This window comes from Micromys minutus, assembly GCF_963924665.1.
Source record: "Micromys minutus genome assembly, chromosome: 15".
Taxonomy (NCBI): Eukaryota; Metazoa; Chordata; class Mammalia; order Rodentia; family Muridae; genus Micromys; species Micromys minutus.
The window spans coordinates 53,219,539-53,232,727 of NC_137984.1; the positions used below are offsets into that span (position 1 = coordinate 53,219,539).

Below are 13,189 nucleotides of genomic sequence, written 5' to 3' on the forward strand. Positions count from 1 at the left end.
AAGACTTAGAGAGAAAGTTTTATTTCTAAGTAAGAGGGGTCAGCCCCATGTTGAGTCTCAAGTGAAGGAACCTTAAACAAAAAAGGCAGCCTCTGCTGGCAGGCTGTGGGTGTCCTGCTATGAGAAGGCAGGCTAACACAGATTGAAAAATTAAAAGCTACTTGATTCTTTGACAGAATTATTTAGAAAATTATTAAAAGCTGGTTTGTTCGTTTTAAGGATGGTATAAAGAATTAATGTACAAGTCAAGTTTATTTTTCTGGTTTAAAAAAGAGAGTATATATAGAGCTCACCCAAATCACGTGGGAATTTTCACCTGTGGTTTGGAACTAAGACAGAAGTCTGTACACCAGGCAGAGTGAATACAGACATGTGTTAGGGAAGTTATTAATAAATAAAAATCTGACGCTCTACATTGAGAGCTGGACAGATTGAAATATTTTGGACTAAAGTCCTGGTTTTACAAATTGCTTACTTATAAATTTGTAATTGATAGTAAGTTAGTTTGTTTTGTGAATTACTCCGCTAAGGCCACGTGGCTTATCAGATGCCAGCTAGTAAGGGTTTGTGCTTATCTTAAAAGTACCACAAGAGGCTCATATTCTCTTAACGTGGGATCCATGGGAATTTGAGTTGATTTTTTGACATGACAGATTCTTAGAGGCTGAAGAATAAGATCATACAGTTTTTTAGTTTATTCATTTGTTTTTTATGGTTTTAAATTTCAAAATGTGTGTGATGTTGAGTTCTGTGTTTATATTATTTCTCTGGGAAACAATACAAGATACAATATTCTAGTTGCCAACTAAGGGACACACTATTTTGGGAGAAAGGTTTTGTCTTTGTGTTTTTAAAAAGTGTGATTTGGCTCTGTGTGCCTTCCAGAATTATATGAATTAGATTTGATAGAGGTAGACCACCTAAAAAACTAATTTCAAGAAGATCAAACAAAATATATCTTGATAATAAAATGTTTTCTGTTGAGTTTTATGTATATTACAGAATGTGTAGCTATGGTTAAGCTTCTCATCAGAATGTTGACCTGGCCTGATTCCAGACATCAGAGACGACAACAATCGTCAGTGTGGCTTTCCGTCTTGAGGCCTGTCCAGCTTCCTCATTCCCCTCCCCCTTTCTAAATTCTCAAGCCCATATGTTCAGCTTGAAGAAACTATGAAGAGTCGTTGCCATTGCCCTGATTCCCTGGACTTTGGGTGGTAGAGGCGGTTATTGTAAGGTTGCTTTATGAAGAATTTAGAAATGGACATAATCTTACAGCCAGATTGAATTAGCCAGATTGATTTATACAGCCATAATCTTCATTTGGTAACTAAGCTAAAGTCATATCTTACATTGGTAAAAATCTTTCTAATTAATACAAAGTTGAAGTTATCTTTACAGTGGCATGGAATTTATTTGATACAGATTTAAGGTTTTCAGTGGTATAATTTCTTATTGATTTAAAGTTGAGATTAGTATTGTTACTTTCATATAGATATTGTACCTATACAATATTTTGGGAATGCAAGGCTGAGACCTAGTCCTATAGGACTGTTTTTAGTTGATTAAACAATACTAGTTAAGGGCCTTTTAGCAAACTCTTAGTCAATTAAAAGGGTGTTTTTGAAATATTTCAATTAAAACTGACTAAGAGTAGTCATGGCTTAACATTTCAGAACTGCTTTTTATAGTTAGATGGTTTTCAAAATTGTCAGAAATCCATAAATTATGGCATTTAATATATATTTATCTTTTGTTGAGACATATCTGCTCCTTACAGGTTCCCTCTGGTAAATTTAATGAAGGAAATGATCATCTCTACCTCCAGGTGAGGTATACTTTGTGGCTAGGCAGTCACTGAGCAGAAACTGACTATTTCATCTACAGACCAGTACTGTCCAGAAAGGGACACGTTATGTATAGTAGTCGATTCACAATCTTTGCCGAGCCAAAATTATCAGACCTTCAAGATTTCTGCATTTCGAAGTCTGTCAGTGATCCTGGGCCAAAAGGCCAAAGACTTACTCTCACATGTTGCTAACAGGAGGCTGCTGGTGGAGATCTGTCTCTATAACCTGTATCTGCTCTGGAAACCATGTTAGGCTTTCTATGTTTTTAGATATTTGGCCACTCTCAGATTTCTGACGGAGTTGAAGATTAGTTTAGTTTTATAGCCAACACAAGATAATTGACTTTGAGAAAACATAGTCATTTAGAATATTTTCAAGTGGTAATAGCTGTATAGAACATTTGAAGGAAAAGTTTTTTTTTTTTAAGTAAACAGAAAGGGTGATGTGTAGGTTTATGTTAAGGTGATACATGATTGGACAGTGAAGAGGTAGGAGGGGAAATGTCTAGGAAGGCAGAAGAGAAGGAGTGGGGAGAGAGGCTGGAGGAGATGGAGGCAGACATGCATATTTCTCTCATCATATCTCTGGTTTGATAAGGTTATTATTATTTCTAAGGGTTTCTATGGGTCTCATATAGATGGGCAGGTTTTATCTTTGTCTATTGGTTGTAAGCTTATTGTGTAGAGGGTTTGTGGATTGAGCATTGGATATATAAACCTGTTTGATAAGGGGAAAATCTGTTCAGAACATATACATAATAAGTGAGTATGAAGCTGGACCCACTCTCATTCAGCAAATCATTGAAAAGCCCACGCTCTGAGCTATGATTCCTATAGTGTGAAGAGTAAGCTTGTAAAAAATTAATTGGCTTTGCCACTGTCCAGAATAATGGTGTGACAGCCAAGGAAGCATATAACATCAGTGAGATTCAAATGCACACTCTAATCACAGAAGGAACATCTCAATTCTAATTCTGGCGTCTTTTTGTTTGGCTCATTTGTCTCTTTTTTAACTCACATTTAAATAAGTTAGACCTGCTATTTCCCTATCAATCTAAATGCTACCCCATGGTTTTCCTCATATTTAATATACTCAAATTGATATTTTGTCCAAAACAATCAGCCAGTAATTTCCCTTTTACATCCAGATATTTATTATAGAGGAAAAAAGCACAACAATATACCCAGGACCAAAGATGTCCATGAAATTTATGTATTACCAACTGGACTTGCAATACCTGGATGAGCTATTCCATTTTTCCCTTTTCTGATTATAAAAGTATTCATTGTGGCTTGGCAAGGTAGCGAACACCCTTGATCCCAGCATCAGAAGGCAGAGGCAGATGGATTTCTTTGAGTTCCAGGCTAAAATCTTCTACATAGAAAGTCTGGGTCATTCAGTATTACAATGTAAGATCTTATTTTGGAAAAAAAAAAAAGTTGGTTGAAAGGATGAATTCTATTTGTAAAGAATTTATAAGATGGGTATGTGTTAAGCAAAGGGGTATAAGAATTTCCTCATATCAAATAAGCTAATTACATTTTATATACAACTGAGGGCACTAAATTAGGCAAGTGTAGTGATCTCTGGAGGATATTTCTCACTTCACCAAATGATTTCACAATACCTGAGTTCTCCCTGCTTCCATTCCCTTGTGCAACACTGCCTTTAGTAACACGTTGAGGGTTGTTCTCCAAGTGTTCTTCCCTAAGTGACCAATGATCATCGAACACGCTCTCTCTTCCTTTGCTTCTCTGTTTGGAGCCACACAAATGGAGTCTTTATTTTATAGGACAAGTAAGAAATGGATACAAGATTTTTAAAGGGAGTTTCATTTCCCAAATCTGCACATTTCCTACCTCTGAAATGAAAACTGAAAAAAGAATTCCAGAGCCTGGAGATGTAGCCAAGATGTTTTGTTTTGCATACAGCAGATGGCAGATTGTGGGTAGGATGGAGGCATAGATATAGTTTCCTTGGAGCAACACTTACCTAGCAGCTGCTGCATCTATATCCTGCCCACCTAGCCAAAGTCATTGTATGCCTGGGAAGCTATTTAATATGACTTTTTCATTTAAAATGCTTGTAATTCCCAACTGTTAGCTACAGACAGTTCAGCCTGAGAGCACAGAATTATGCACTAACACGGCATCCATTATGTTGGTACATCTCTTTGAATGTTCCTTTTAGAAATTTTCAAAGCTGCTTTTGTTTTTTAAAACTTATGCTTCTGATTATTTTAGTGAATTCCTCATAGTTAAATATTTGCCTAAGCCCTACCCATTAATGACATGTAATGCATTTTAATAAAGAGCTGAAGTAAAATTACAGTTGTGCATAAAAATGTCTGTATTTCAAAAAAAATATCTCAACATATTGGTATCATTGTTTGGTTTTGATATATCTCTAACTTTTATATTTGTCAAAACATGAAATCTACGTGAAGTGTGAAGTAAAGAGTCAGGCTGAAAAGAGACGTACACAGGAACGATGGGGAGTCACATGTGTGTTTGAGAGATGGGAGCAGCTCAGAATACCTACCTCCCGGAGCACAGGGTCTGTGATGCTGTCCAGGTTCACAGAGCCTTCGTAGGTCAAATAGTGGAAAACGTTGAGAGCACGAACTGCCTCTGGCCCTCGCTGTTTGTAGCCAAATATAAGGTCAATCCATTGATGGAGTTGGCAAGAAACAAATTCACTTTCCAGGGCCTGGAATGAATAAAGAAACAATAAGAGTACACATTTAGCAAGTGTGATGATTTGCATATGCTTGGCCCAGGGAGTGGCACTATTAGAAGGTGTGGTCTTGTTGGAGAAAGTGAGGCTTGGAGAAACTCTTCCTGGCTCCCTGAGGATGTTCAATCTGTTCCTGGTTTCCATTGGATGAAGATGTAGAACTCTCAGCTCCTTCCGCACCAAGCCTGCCTGGATGCTGCCAGGCACTTGTCTTGATGATAATGGACTGCACCTCTGAACCTGGAAGCAAGCCTCAATTGAATGTTGTTATTTATAAGGCTTGCCTTGGTCATGGTGTCTGTTCACAGTAATAAAACCCTAACTAAGACAGCAAGGTTCCATATTACTTTCTCACTGTGAAACATTCAGTATAAATAAAGACATCATGCCTCTACATTGTATTTGATATTATGTATAATATCTTCAGTCCACAAAAGTGGCAAAAGACTACCTTTAATAAGACATAGGACTAAATAAAAGTCTCTTCACAAAAATGCTTTTCATTCCCTTGGGCCTCTATTATATATACAAAAATATTCATGTTAAATACATTTCTTACAAAAAACATACTCATGCTCAAAAGAAATATAACTTGCAACAACTATTATAATACTATTTTATAATAATTTCACTTCTAATTGTTAAACATTAGTTTAAGATTTCATAGGGAACTTTGATATGGGTTTGTCTTCCTGAATGAAGTCCTCCAGCTCACTTCTTCTTTTTCATTTTTATTGGATATACTCTGTATTTACACTGTAAGTGTTATCCCCTTCCCCCCACCCGCATCCCCTCTCCCTTCCCCTTGCTTCCGTGAAGATGCTTCCTCTGCCAATGACTCACTCCCACCGCAGTGCCTTGGTGTTCCCCTATACTGGGGAAAAGAGCCTTCAATGCTCTCCTCTCAGAGATGCCAGACAATGCTTTTGATGACTGCTTCTATTTCTTTAGATGTTATGGGACAGTTTAGATGGTTTATCTGATCCTAATTTAACATTGGTACCTGGTATCTGTCTAGAAAATTGTCTATTTCATCTAGATTTTCCAGTTTTATGGAATATAGGTTTTTGAAGTAGGATCTGACGATTTCTTGAATTTCCTCTGTTTCTGTTGTTATATCTCCCCTTTCATTTCTGATTTTGTTAATTTGGATACCCTCTCTGTGCCCTCTAGTTAGTTTGGCTAAGGACATATTAATTCTGTAAATTTGTTGATTCTTTATATGGTTATTTTTGCTTCTACTTGGTTGTTTTCAGCTCTGAGTTTGATTATTTCCTGACCTCTACTCCTCTTGAGTATATCTGCTTCCTTTTGTTCTAGAGCTTTCAAGTGTGCTGTAAAGCAGCTAGTGTGTGCTCTTTCCAGTTTTTTTGGAGGCACTCAGAGGTATGAATTTTCATCTTAGCACTGCTTTCATTGTATCTCATAAATTTGGGTATGGTGTGCCTTCATTTTTATTAACTTCTAAAAAGTCTTTAATTTATTTCTTCTTTGTCCAAGTTATCAATGAGTAAAGCATTGTTCAGCTTCCATGAGTATGTGGGCTTTCTTTTGTTTTTGCTGTTATTAAAGACCAGCCTTAGTCCATGGTGATTTGATAGTGTACATGGAGTATTTCAATCCTCTTGTACCTGTTGAGGCCTGCTTTGTGACTGACTGTATGGTCAGTTTTGGAGGAGGTATCATAAGGTGCTGAGAAGAAGGGTATATTCTTTTGTTTTAGGATGAAATGTTCTATAAAGGTCTATTAAATCCATTTGGTTCATAACCTCTGTTAGTGTTACTGTGTCTCTGTTCAGTTTCTGCTTCCATAATCTGTCCATTGATGAGAGCAGGGTGTTGAAGTTTCCCACTATTACTGTGTGTAGTGTAATATATGTTTTGAGCTTTAGCAGGGTTTCTTTTAAGAAGGTGGGTGCCCTTGTATTTGGAGCATAGATGTTCAGGATTGAGAGTTCGTCTTGATAAATTTTTCTTGTGATGAGTAAAAACTGTCATTTATTTATTTTTTGATAAATAAACCACATGCAATTTTTCTTGCCCCTGCACTCACTGGAGCATGGTCAAATTCCCAGTGGCCATCCCTCTAAGGATAACTGAGTCTTTCTATACCCACACCCCTCCTGCCAGAAGCCATTAACTGTGAAGAGCTACAGCTCAGCATGCTTGTCACATTTTTAAAGGCTGTCTGCAGTGGCTTCTGTCTGGTCTGTTTACTGGCGGTGTGTAGCCTGTGTAGCCGTGTGCGGGTGGTGCTGTCACAGAGGCTCTACACGTCTCACTCTTCACTTAGACCACTGCAAGACACGTCCTTGCCCATTCCTTACACAGACCACAGTTTTCCACAGGGTTTCTGGCGGCAGCACAGACCACAAACATCTATATGGCTTCTAAACCTACCCTGTCTCCAGTTCTGTGCCTGTGTGCTGCTCATGCATCTTTCCACTGCGCCATCTTCCCATCTCTCTATCACACATTCAGTTATTAAAGTGGGGCTGCAAACACGCTTTACGATTTTTAAAGCTGTTTGGGTTTTACATGCAAATATTTATTACAATAAATCATTAATCTGGTTCGAGGTTTCTGAAGCCTGATAAATAGTGAACTATCTCTGAGCCTCATCTTGAAAATCCTATTGTTGTCCAGAGACCGCCGACAGGATCTGTTTGATCTCCAGGCTTCGGCACACCTCTGCTTTTGGCCACGCCCCTTCCTTTCTTTTACTGTTTCATGTCTGTATGTGAGCAGCCAGTTGTGTGTGTACCCAGTAATTCACATAACTATCCTTGTTTATCTTGTAAACACTGACATTAGTTTCATCCACTGACATTTCCAAAAATTCTCATTGTACAAATCAGTTTCTATGACTCATGTTAAGAGATAAAAATTAATTTTTTCCATAAATTTTTATTTTGGTGTTTATGGTCAAGTTCTATTTCTCCCTAAATAAGTTCATAAAATTTTGGTGTATTTATAAGATCAAAATCCCAGTACTGAGAAGGGAGTGGGCGCAAAGTCCCAACCCTAACCAAGAAGCTATTTGCAACTGATGCCTGCTCGGAGAGGGGAAATGAGTCTAAGGCAGTGACACCGGATACTATCAACCATCATCCGAGGTAGGCACCCACAAACAGGAGTAGCTGCCAATACAAAACAGACTCCATGTTTTGTGTAGTTTTTGTCTTGTTTGTTTGCTTTGTTCTTCTGGAGTTTGTTTCTTTTGATTGGGGGGGTGAGCATGTAGGGATCTTGAGAGGGGGACAGAATATAATCTGAATATATATTAAAAATTAAAAGTCAATAAATACAAAAGAGGTTGGCACGGGTAAAAAGATACGCTCAACATGTGCTTGTTTATCATGTAGAAAAGTGCTATTGATTTTTCCAAGCTAATTTTGTTTCTGACAACTACTGATTATCTGCAGGCATAGCTTCATCTTTTTTCTTTCAGAACTGTTTTCAAGTTTAGTAGCTATGAATGACAGAGCGATGAGATGGAGCATCTATGTCTGTCCCTTATGTTAAAGGTTAACTCCACTCAGGCTCAATGCAACACACACACACACACACACACACACGGGGGGGGGGGGAGGGAGGGAGGAAGAAGGAGGGGCATACATACATATACACCTGCCACCTCCCATGCTAATTTGCTTAGGATTTTTGCATTGTGGTTGTATATGAAGTTGGCATTTTTAATTTCCCCCTTAATTACTGTTGGAATCATAATTCTGTTGTCTTCCTAAAATGGCTTTCCATGGTTTTTGGGACACCTTGCATAATAACTGAGTTCATTATTTCTTGAAAAAATGGTAGAATTCACCTAAATACAGAGGACTTGGATTTTTCTGAGGATGCAGAGAAATTTCATTAAAATTCTCTAAGGCTTCTAGGTATCCATTTATGCATTTCAATATCTTGCTCGTTATTAATCCATTTTCTCTCAGCTGTAAACATTATTATTAGTTTGTTCTTCATAATAATACTTAATTAAACTGAAAATCCTTGTGATAGCTGTTGTCATTGCTTCAGTCTAGCGCACAGCAGAGGGGCAGCACGGTGCGCTGGGTGACGGTGCAGGGGAATGAGGCCGGAGTGGAGAGAACAGGATCCTTTTATAATTTGCCTGCCTTAGCGCCTTGAAAGAGGAAAAACCCAAGTTCACAATACTTTAAAGCTAAATCTATTTCAAAGTCAAGTGTATATGCAGGAACTGAATATTAGCTACAACCTTCCTCAGAGCAGAGGTGCTCAGTGCAGGGCTGCTCACTGCACACATGATATCTGCCCTCCCACTGAACACACAGCTGTGCTTATTGGGTTTTCTAGGAGCCGTGTTTGCATGCACAGACCCACTCAGCACTCTGAAATAAGATCTTGGTACAGTGCTTACACTGGAAAATATGAAAAAAATACTCGATTACTAAGCTATTAGTGTTATAATGGCCCTAATAGCTTCTTGAACATCTCCTTCACTTCTCCAGGCAGAGGCAATTGCTTTAAGCCTAGATAACCCAATTTCCAATCCATAACTCTACCCTGGGGATGTGGGAGGAAGGAAGTGAAGAGAGATATGAAGTAGGATGGTATCTTTCAGATGGAGTGCACCCACCCACCCACATCTCATCCCCATCTTTACCCATGGGTATTAGATGGGGGAGAATTCTTTCACTAATGCACTTGGGATATAGCCTCTCTAAAATTCATGAGAAAGAACAAAGGAAACTGAAATGAGCTGTGAGAATTCTTTTATGTATGGGAATGCAATTTTTATGTCTTCTATACTAAACAAACACTTCCATCCTTCTATGCTATCAGTGATCTCCATTCAGTAATGAAACACTCTGAATAGTGATGTGTGTATCAGAGACAATCGGAAAAGCATTCTAGCTTTTGTAAATGTCTAGGCTAGTTCTTCACTTCCATGACTGCATTAAAATTTTAGTCATTGAGACTTTAATTACTCAATTATTGTTTTAAATAAACATAATTATATATGGCCATGCTACATAGCTCAGAAGAGCTCTGAACTTGCTATGTGTCCCAGTCTGGACTTGAACTCCCAGTGACCTGAGTACTGAAATTATATACCCAGCTCAATAAAGCTGTTTTAAATGACTGTGGGGGTATGTGTGTGTTAAATTTACTATGTACTTGATTGATGGCTAGATGTACCATGACCCAAGATGTTTTCCTAGGTCTTGCTGCTTGCTCTTCTAATGGCCTACTACAATCCATGTGGTCTCTTTCTCTAACCCAGTGCATGGTAGCCTGTTATAGAGCAGACTTCTGAAGCCACCATGCCCTGTGCCTTCTGTTACAACTGTTACCATTAGCTCCTCCTTGCATAACTTAGCCAGCACAGCCCTGCATATACTAGGTTTTCAAAAACTCTATCCCATCTCTGCTTCTGAAGTTTTTCATGGTTTTCAGATATAGGTCAATGTTCTTGGTGATAAAACTTGGGTGTGCCCTCCCCCTGCCATGTCTAATTGTTCCTTTCTCACTGGCCTGAGAGCACTTCATCTTGTGTGTTTCTAAGTTGAACCCATCCTTCCTCTGGAGTTAATTTTTCTGGTCTTTTCTTCTTGAGAAAAGGGATGTGCATGCTTTTCAAAAATGCCCTCTTGTCACCAAACAGTGTCTGCAGCACATACAGTTACTTGTGAAATCAATTTACATTCAGATTGGAAAGTGCAATTCAAAATTACCAGCTAGCACTTCATTGTCTCAAAAGTATAGTGCATATCCTCAGTTAGAGAGTATGCCTTGAGACAGACAGTGTTCTAGACTCTATGAGCAGAGTGAACAAAAAGACAAAAGCCTGATTTCCCAAGCAAAAGAACAAGGTGCATAGTCTGATTTCTCTCTTGCCCTAAACGACTGCCCACCTACTACGTGCCAAACATTATCCTTGGCAGGTTAAAGGATAACAGGCTTTCTATGTTCTGAACAGATCTGTGCCTACTGGGGTAAGCATGCTGACTTTAGCCTGTCCTGCAGTTTAGAATCTCTGTCCCTATGCCATGGTAATGACAAGCACTAACCCTCCCTCTCATCTTAGCTGAACAAACTGAAATACTGTAAGTCTCTGATATTTATAAGCAGTCGCTATGCAACTTAGTCTGACCTTATACCTGCTGCTGCAGAATAAAGAATCTGAGGAAAATGCCACTAATAGAAGTCACGGAGGTCACATTAGGGTTTAGCATTAGACCACAGAGAACAGATAAACTCACTACCTTTACTCTCCCTTCATGTCCCCAGCACTTCTAGAAATGCTTCCTGATGAATTATGGGCTCTACTCTGGTAGCCCCAGCACTCTCAGTGCAGCCAGTGGACACTTTAGAATGTAAGGCCATGGCACCCGTGGCTCCGTCCACTGCCCAGTGCGTATGGAGCCCACAGCCCAGTGTGCTCGGTCCTCTTGCTGCTCAGTTCTCCTTTGCTATAAACCACTGTTCACTCGCTGTCCCACCTCTGCCTGCAGAGGTCTTTCTCTAAAGAGCCAAACAGCCTGCTCCTTCATGCCAGCCTCTGTGTTCAAGCTCGCCTGTGAGGAGACACCAACCACTTTCTTGAGTCATCTCTTCTACTTCTCTCACTTAGAACTGACCATCTCACACACCAAGCTACTTCTCCCTCCCTCCCTCTTTCCCTCCCTCCCTCCCTCCCTCCCTTCATAAGGAAAGTCTGTGTTAGTTGAAAGGAAGCTAAGGGCAGACATTCTTGCCTAGTGAGCAATGTCCTACAGACTGGAACTGCCTGGCACAGTCAGTTCAGTGAAGTGGACAACACCGCAGTGTTGCTTCTCATGTTGGTAAAATATTTCAGATTTGAGCTACTACCTACTGTGAGTGAGACCTTTTCTCCAAAACATAAAAAGTCTGCAAAAAACATGGAAACAATATGAGAAAAAGCACACAGGGCCTCAGTGCCCCTTGCCTGGCTGTGTGCATGTGGCCTGTGATCTGCATTTGTCTCAACAGCACTAGGACTCAGCAGGGATGTGGGCTGGGTGAGATTATCACTTGCCATCCACAAAAGGCCTTTTTGAAAAACAAATTATAAATGGGTAGATTATGATTGATGAAGCCAGCATTAGGGTAATACTATCAGAAGACTTTCTATTCCATCCTTTGTCAGGAGGTCAGATGCTAACCTTGTTAGAACCAAACGCCAGGCTTTATCAATGCTTCATGAGGAAGTTGGCTGCCATTATCTTATGCTGTGTGCAGATAAATTAAGCTAGTGCTCACTCACCGTGTAAACAAAGCATTTAGAATTTGCTGAGATGTCTACAAAAAGTGATGACATTATATTCTAGGTTTCTATCTAATGAGACCAAATTTCAAATTCTACAATTCATCCATGAGAGACCTTTGTCACTGCGTTCCTATCGTGATCACTGTGTCACAGCACAAGGCTGTATGTGTCAGTGTCCACACCAGCAGCAGCACTAAGTGCAGCAGTAGAGGAAGGAGTGTATCAGGACAGGCCAAAGTATGGGGCAGGGCGGCTGTGACCGAAGAGCAGAGGGCAGGTACAGACTATAGGGACTTGTGTAATCACCACAGACAAATGATAAGGCATCAGTGTTCAAAGTTAGGACACATCCGTAGAACTGTAGACGCGTCTGTACCCACGAATCAGACACCTGTTTAGCTCCACATGCTGTGGCTAAGCTCACATGTAAAAACCAGTGATGCCTTCCCTTTCGTTAATTATTTTTCTCTTAATTACCTTGAATTTTGTAATGACAGCTTGAAAGGAGGAGGAGGAGGGAAAGTTCATGGATATAGAATCCTAATCCGCAGAGAGAGGAAGGACTTTCACCACAGTGAATGCTATTTCTCTGGGACATATGACATTCTCATTTTCTCATTTTGTACATGAAGCTTATTAAAAAGAACTCAAGTGAATAACTGGAGATAATCCCAGTGCACAATATGAACAGAACACACACACACACACACACACACACACACTGATAAACCTATTTCAGAGGAACTAAAGCCTACAGAAACTCCCCAATAACTACACAGAAAATTTAACAAAACAATGAATGAATGGTAGTTGACATCACAGAATTTAGAGAAGATCTAAAGCCTTCCATACCTCACTGTAGAGATTCTTTATATTATAGAAACACATACCAAATTAATGTACCTTTGGTAAAACATAGAACTGTGTAGCATGCTAGTGATGCTTAGTGCTAACTCCTTTGTCAGGTTTCTACAGAAGAATGACCACCCTGTGTTAGCACGGGAACCTGGCCAGAGCAGCATCTGAGCTCTGGAGGGAGGCTTCAAGAAGAAGAAATGTGGCACAGTGACCCTAAGAGTGGCAGCTGTGGGTGTAGCCACACTTGGTGACATGTTTTTCTCTACAGCTTTGCTTCTTAAAAATTCCCAGAGACATCAAAAAAGCAAGCAAGCAAGCAAACAAACAAAAACAAAGGCCAAAAAGTGGAAGCTTCAGTCCTTCTTAGAAAAGAAAAATAAGTGTATAGCACCCTCTCAGAGTGGAGTACACCTAGACCTTAAATAACTAATAACTCAAGCGCTAAAAAGACAGCCTGTGGTAGTTAAAAACCATTGTT

At 39.5% G+C, this 13,189-nt stretch overlaps 1 protein-coding gene across 3 annotated transcripts in view; it reads right to left on the reverse strand.

Moving 5' to 3' along the window:
* NBEA (neurobeachin) overlaps positions 1-13,189 on the reverse strand; it is a gene marked incomplete at its 5' end in the record, with an annotated part of 531,924 nt that overhangs the window by 34,615 nt on the left and 484,120 nt on the right. For all 3 annotated transcript variants that reach the window (XM_080929212.1, XM_080929210.1, XM_080929211.1), the window contains one exon: positions 4,392-4,559. In XM_080929212.1, coding sequence (XP_080785338.1) covers positions 4,392-4,559 — 168 coding nt within the window. The remainder of the gene's footprint in view (positions 1-4,391; positions 4,560-13,189) is intronic.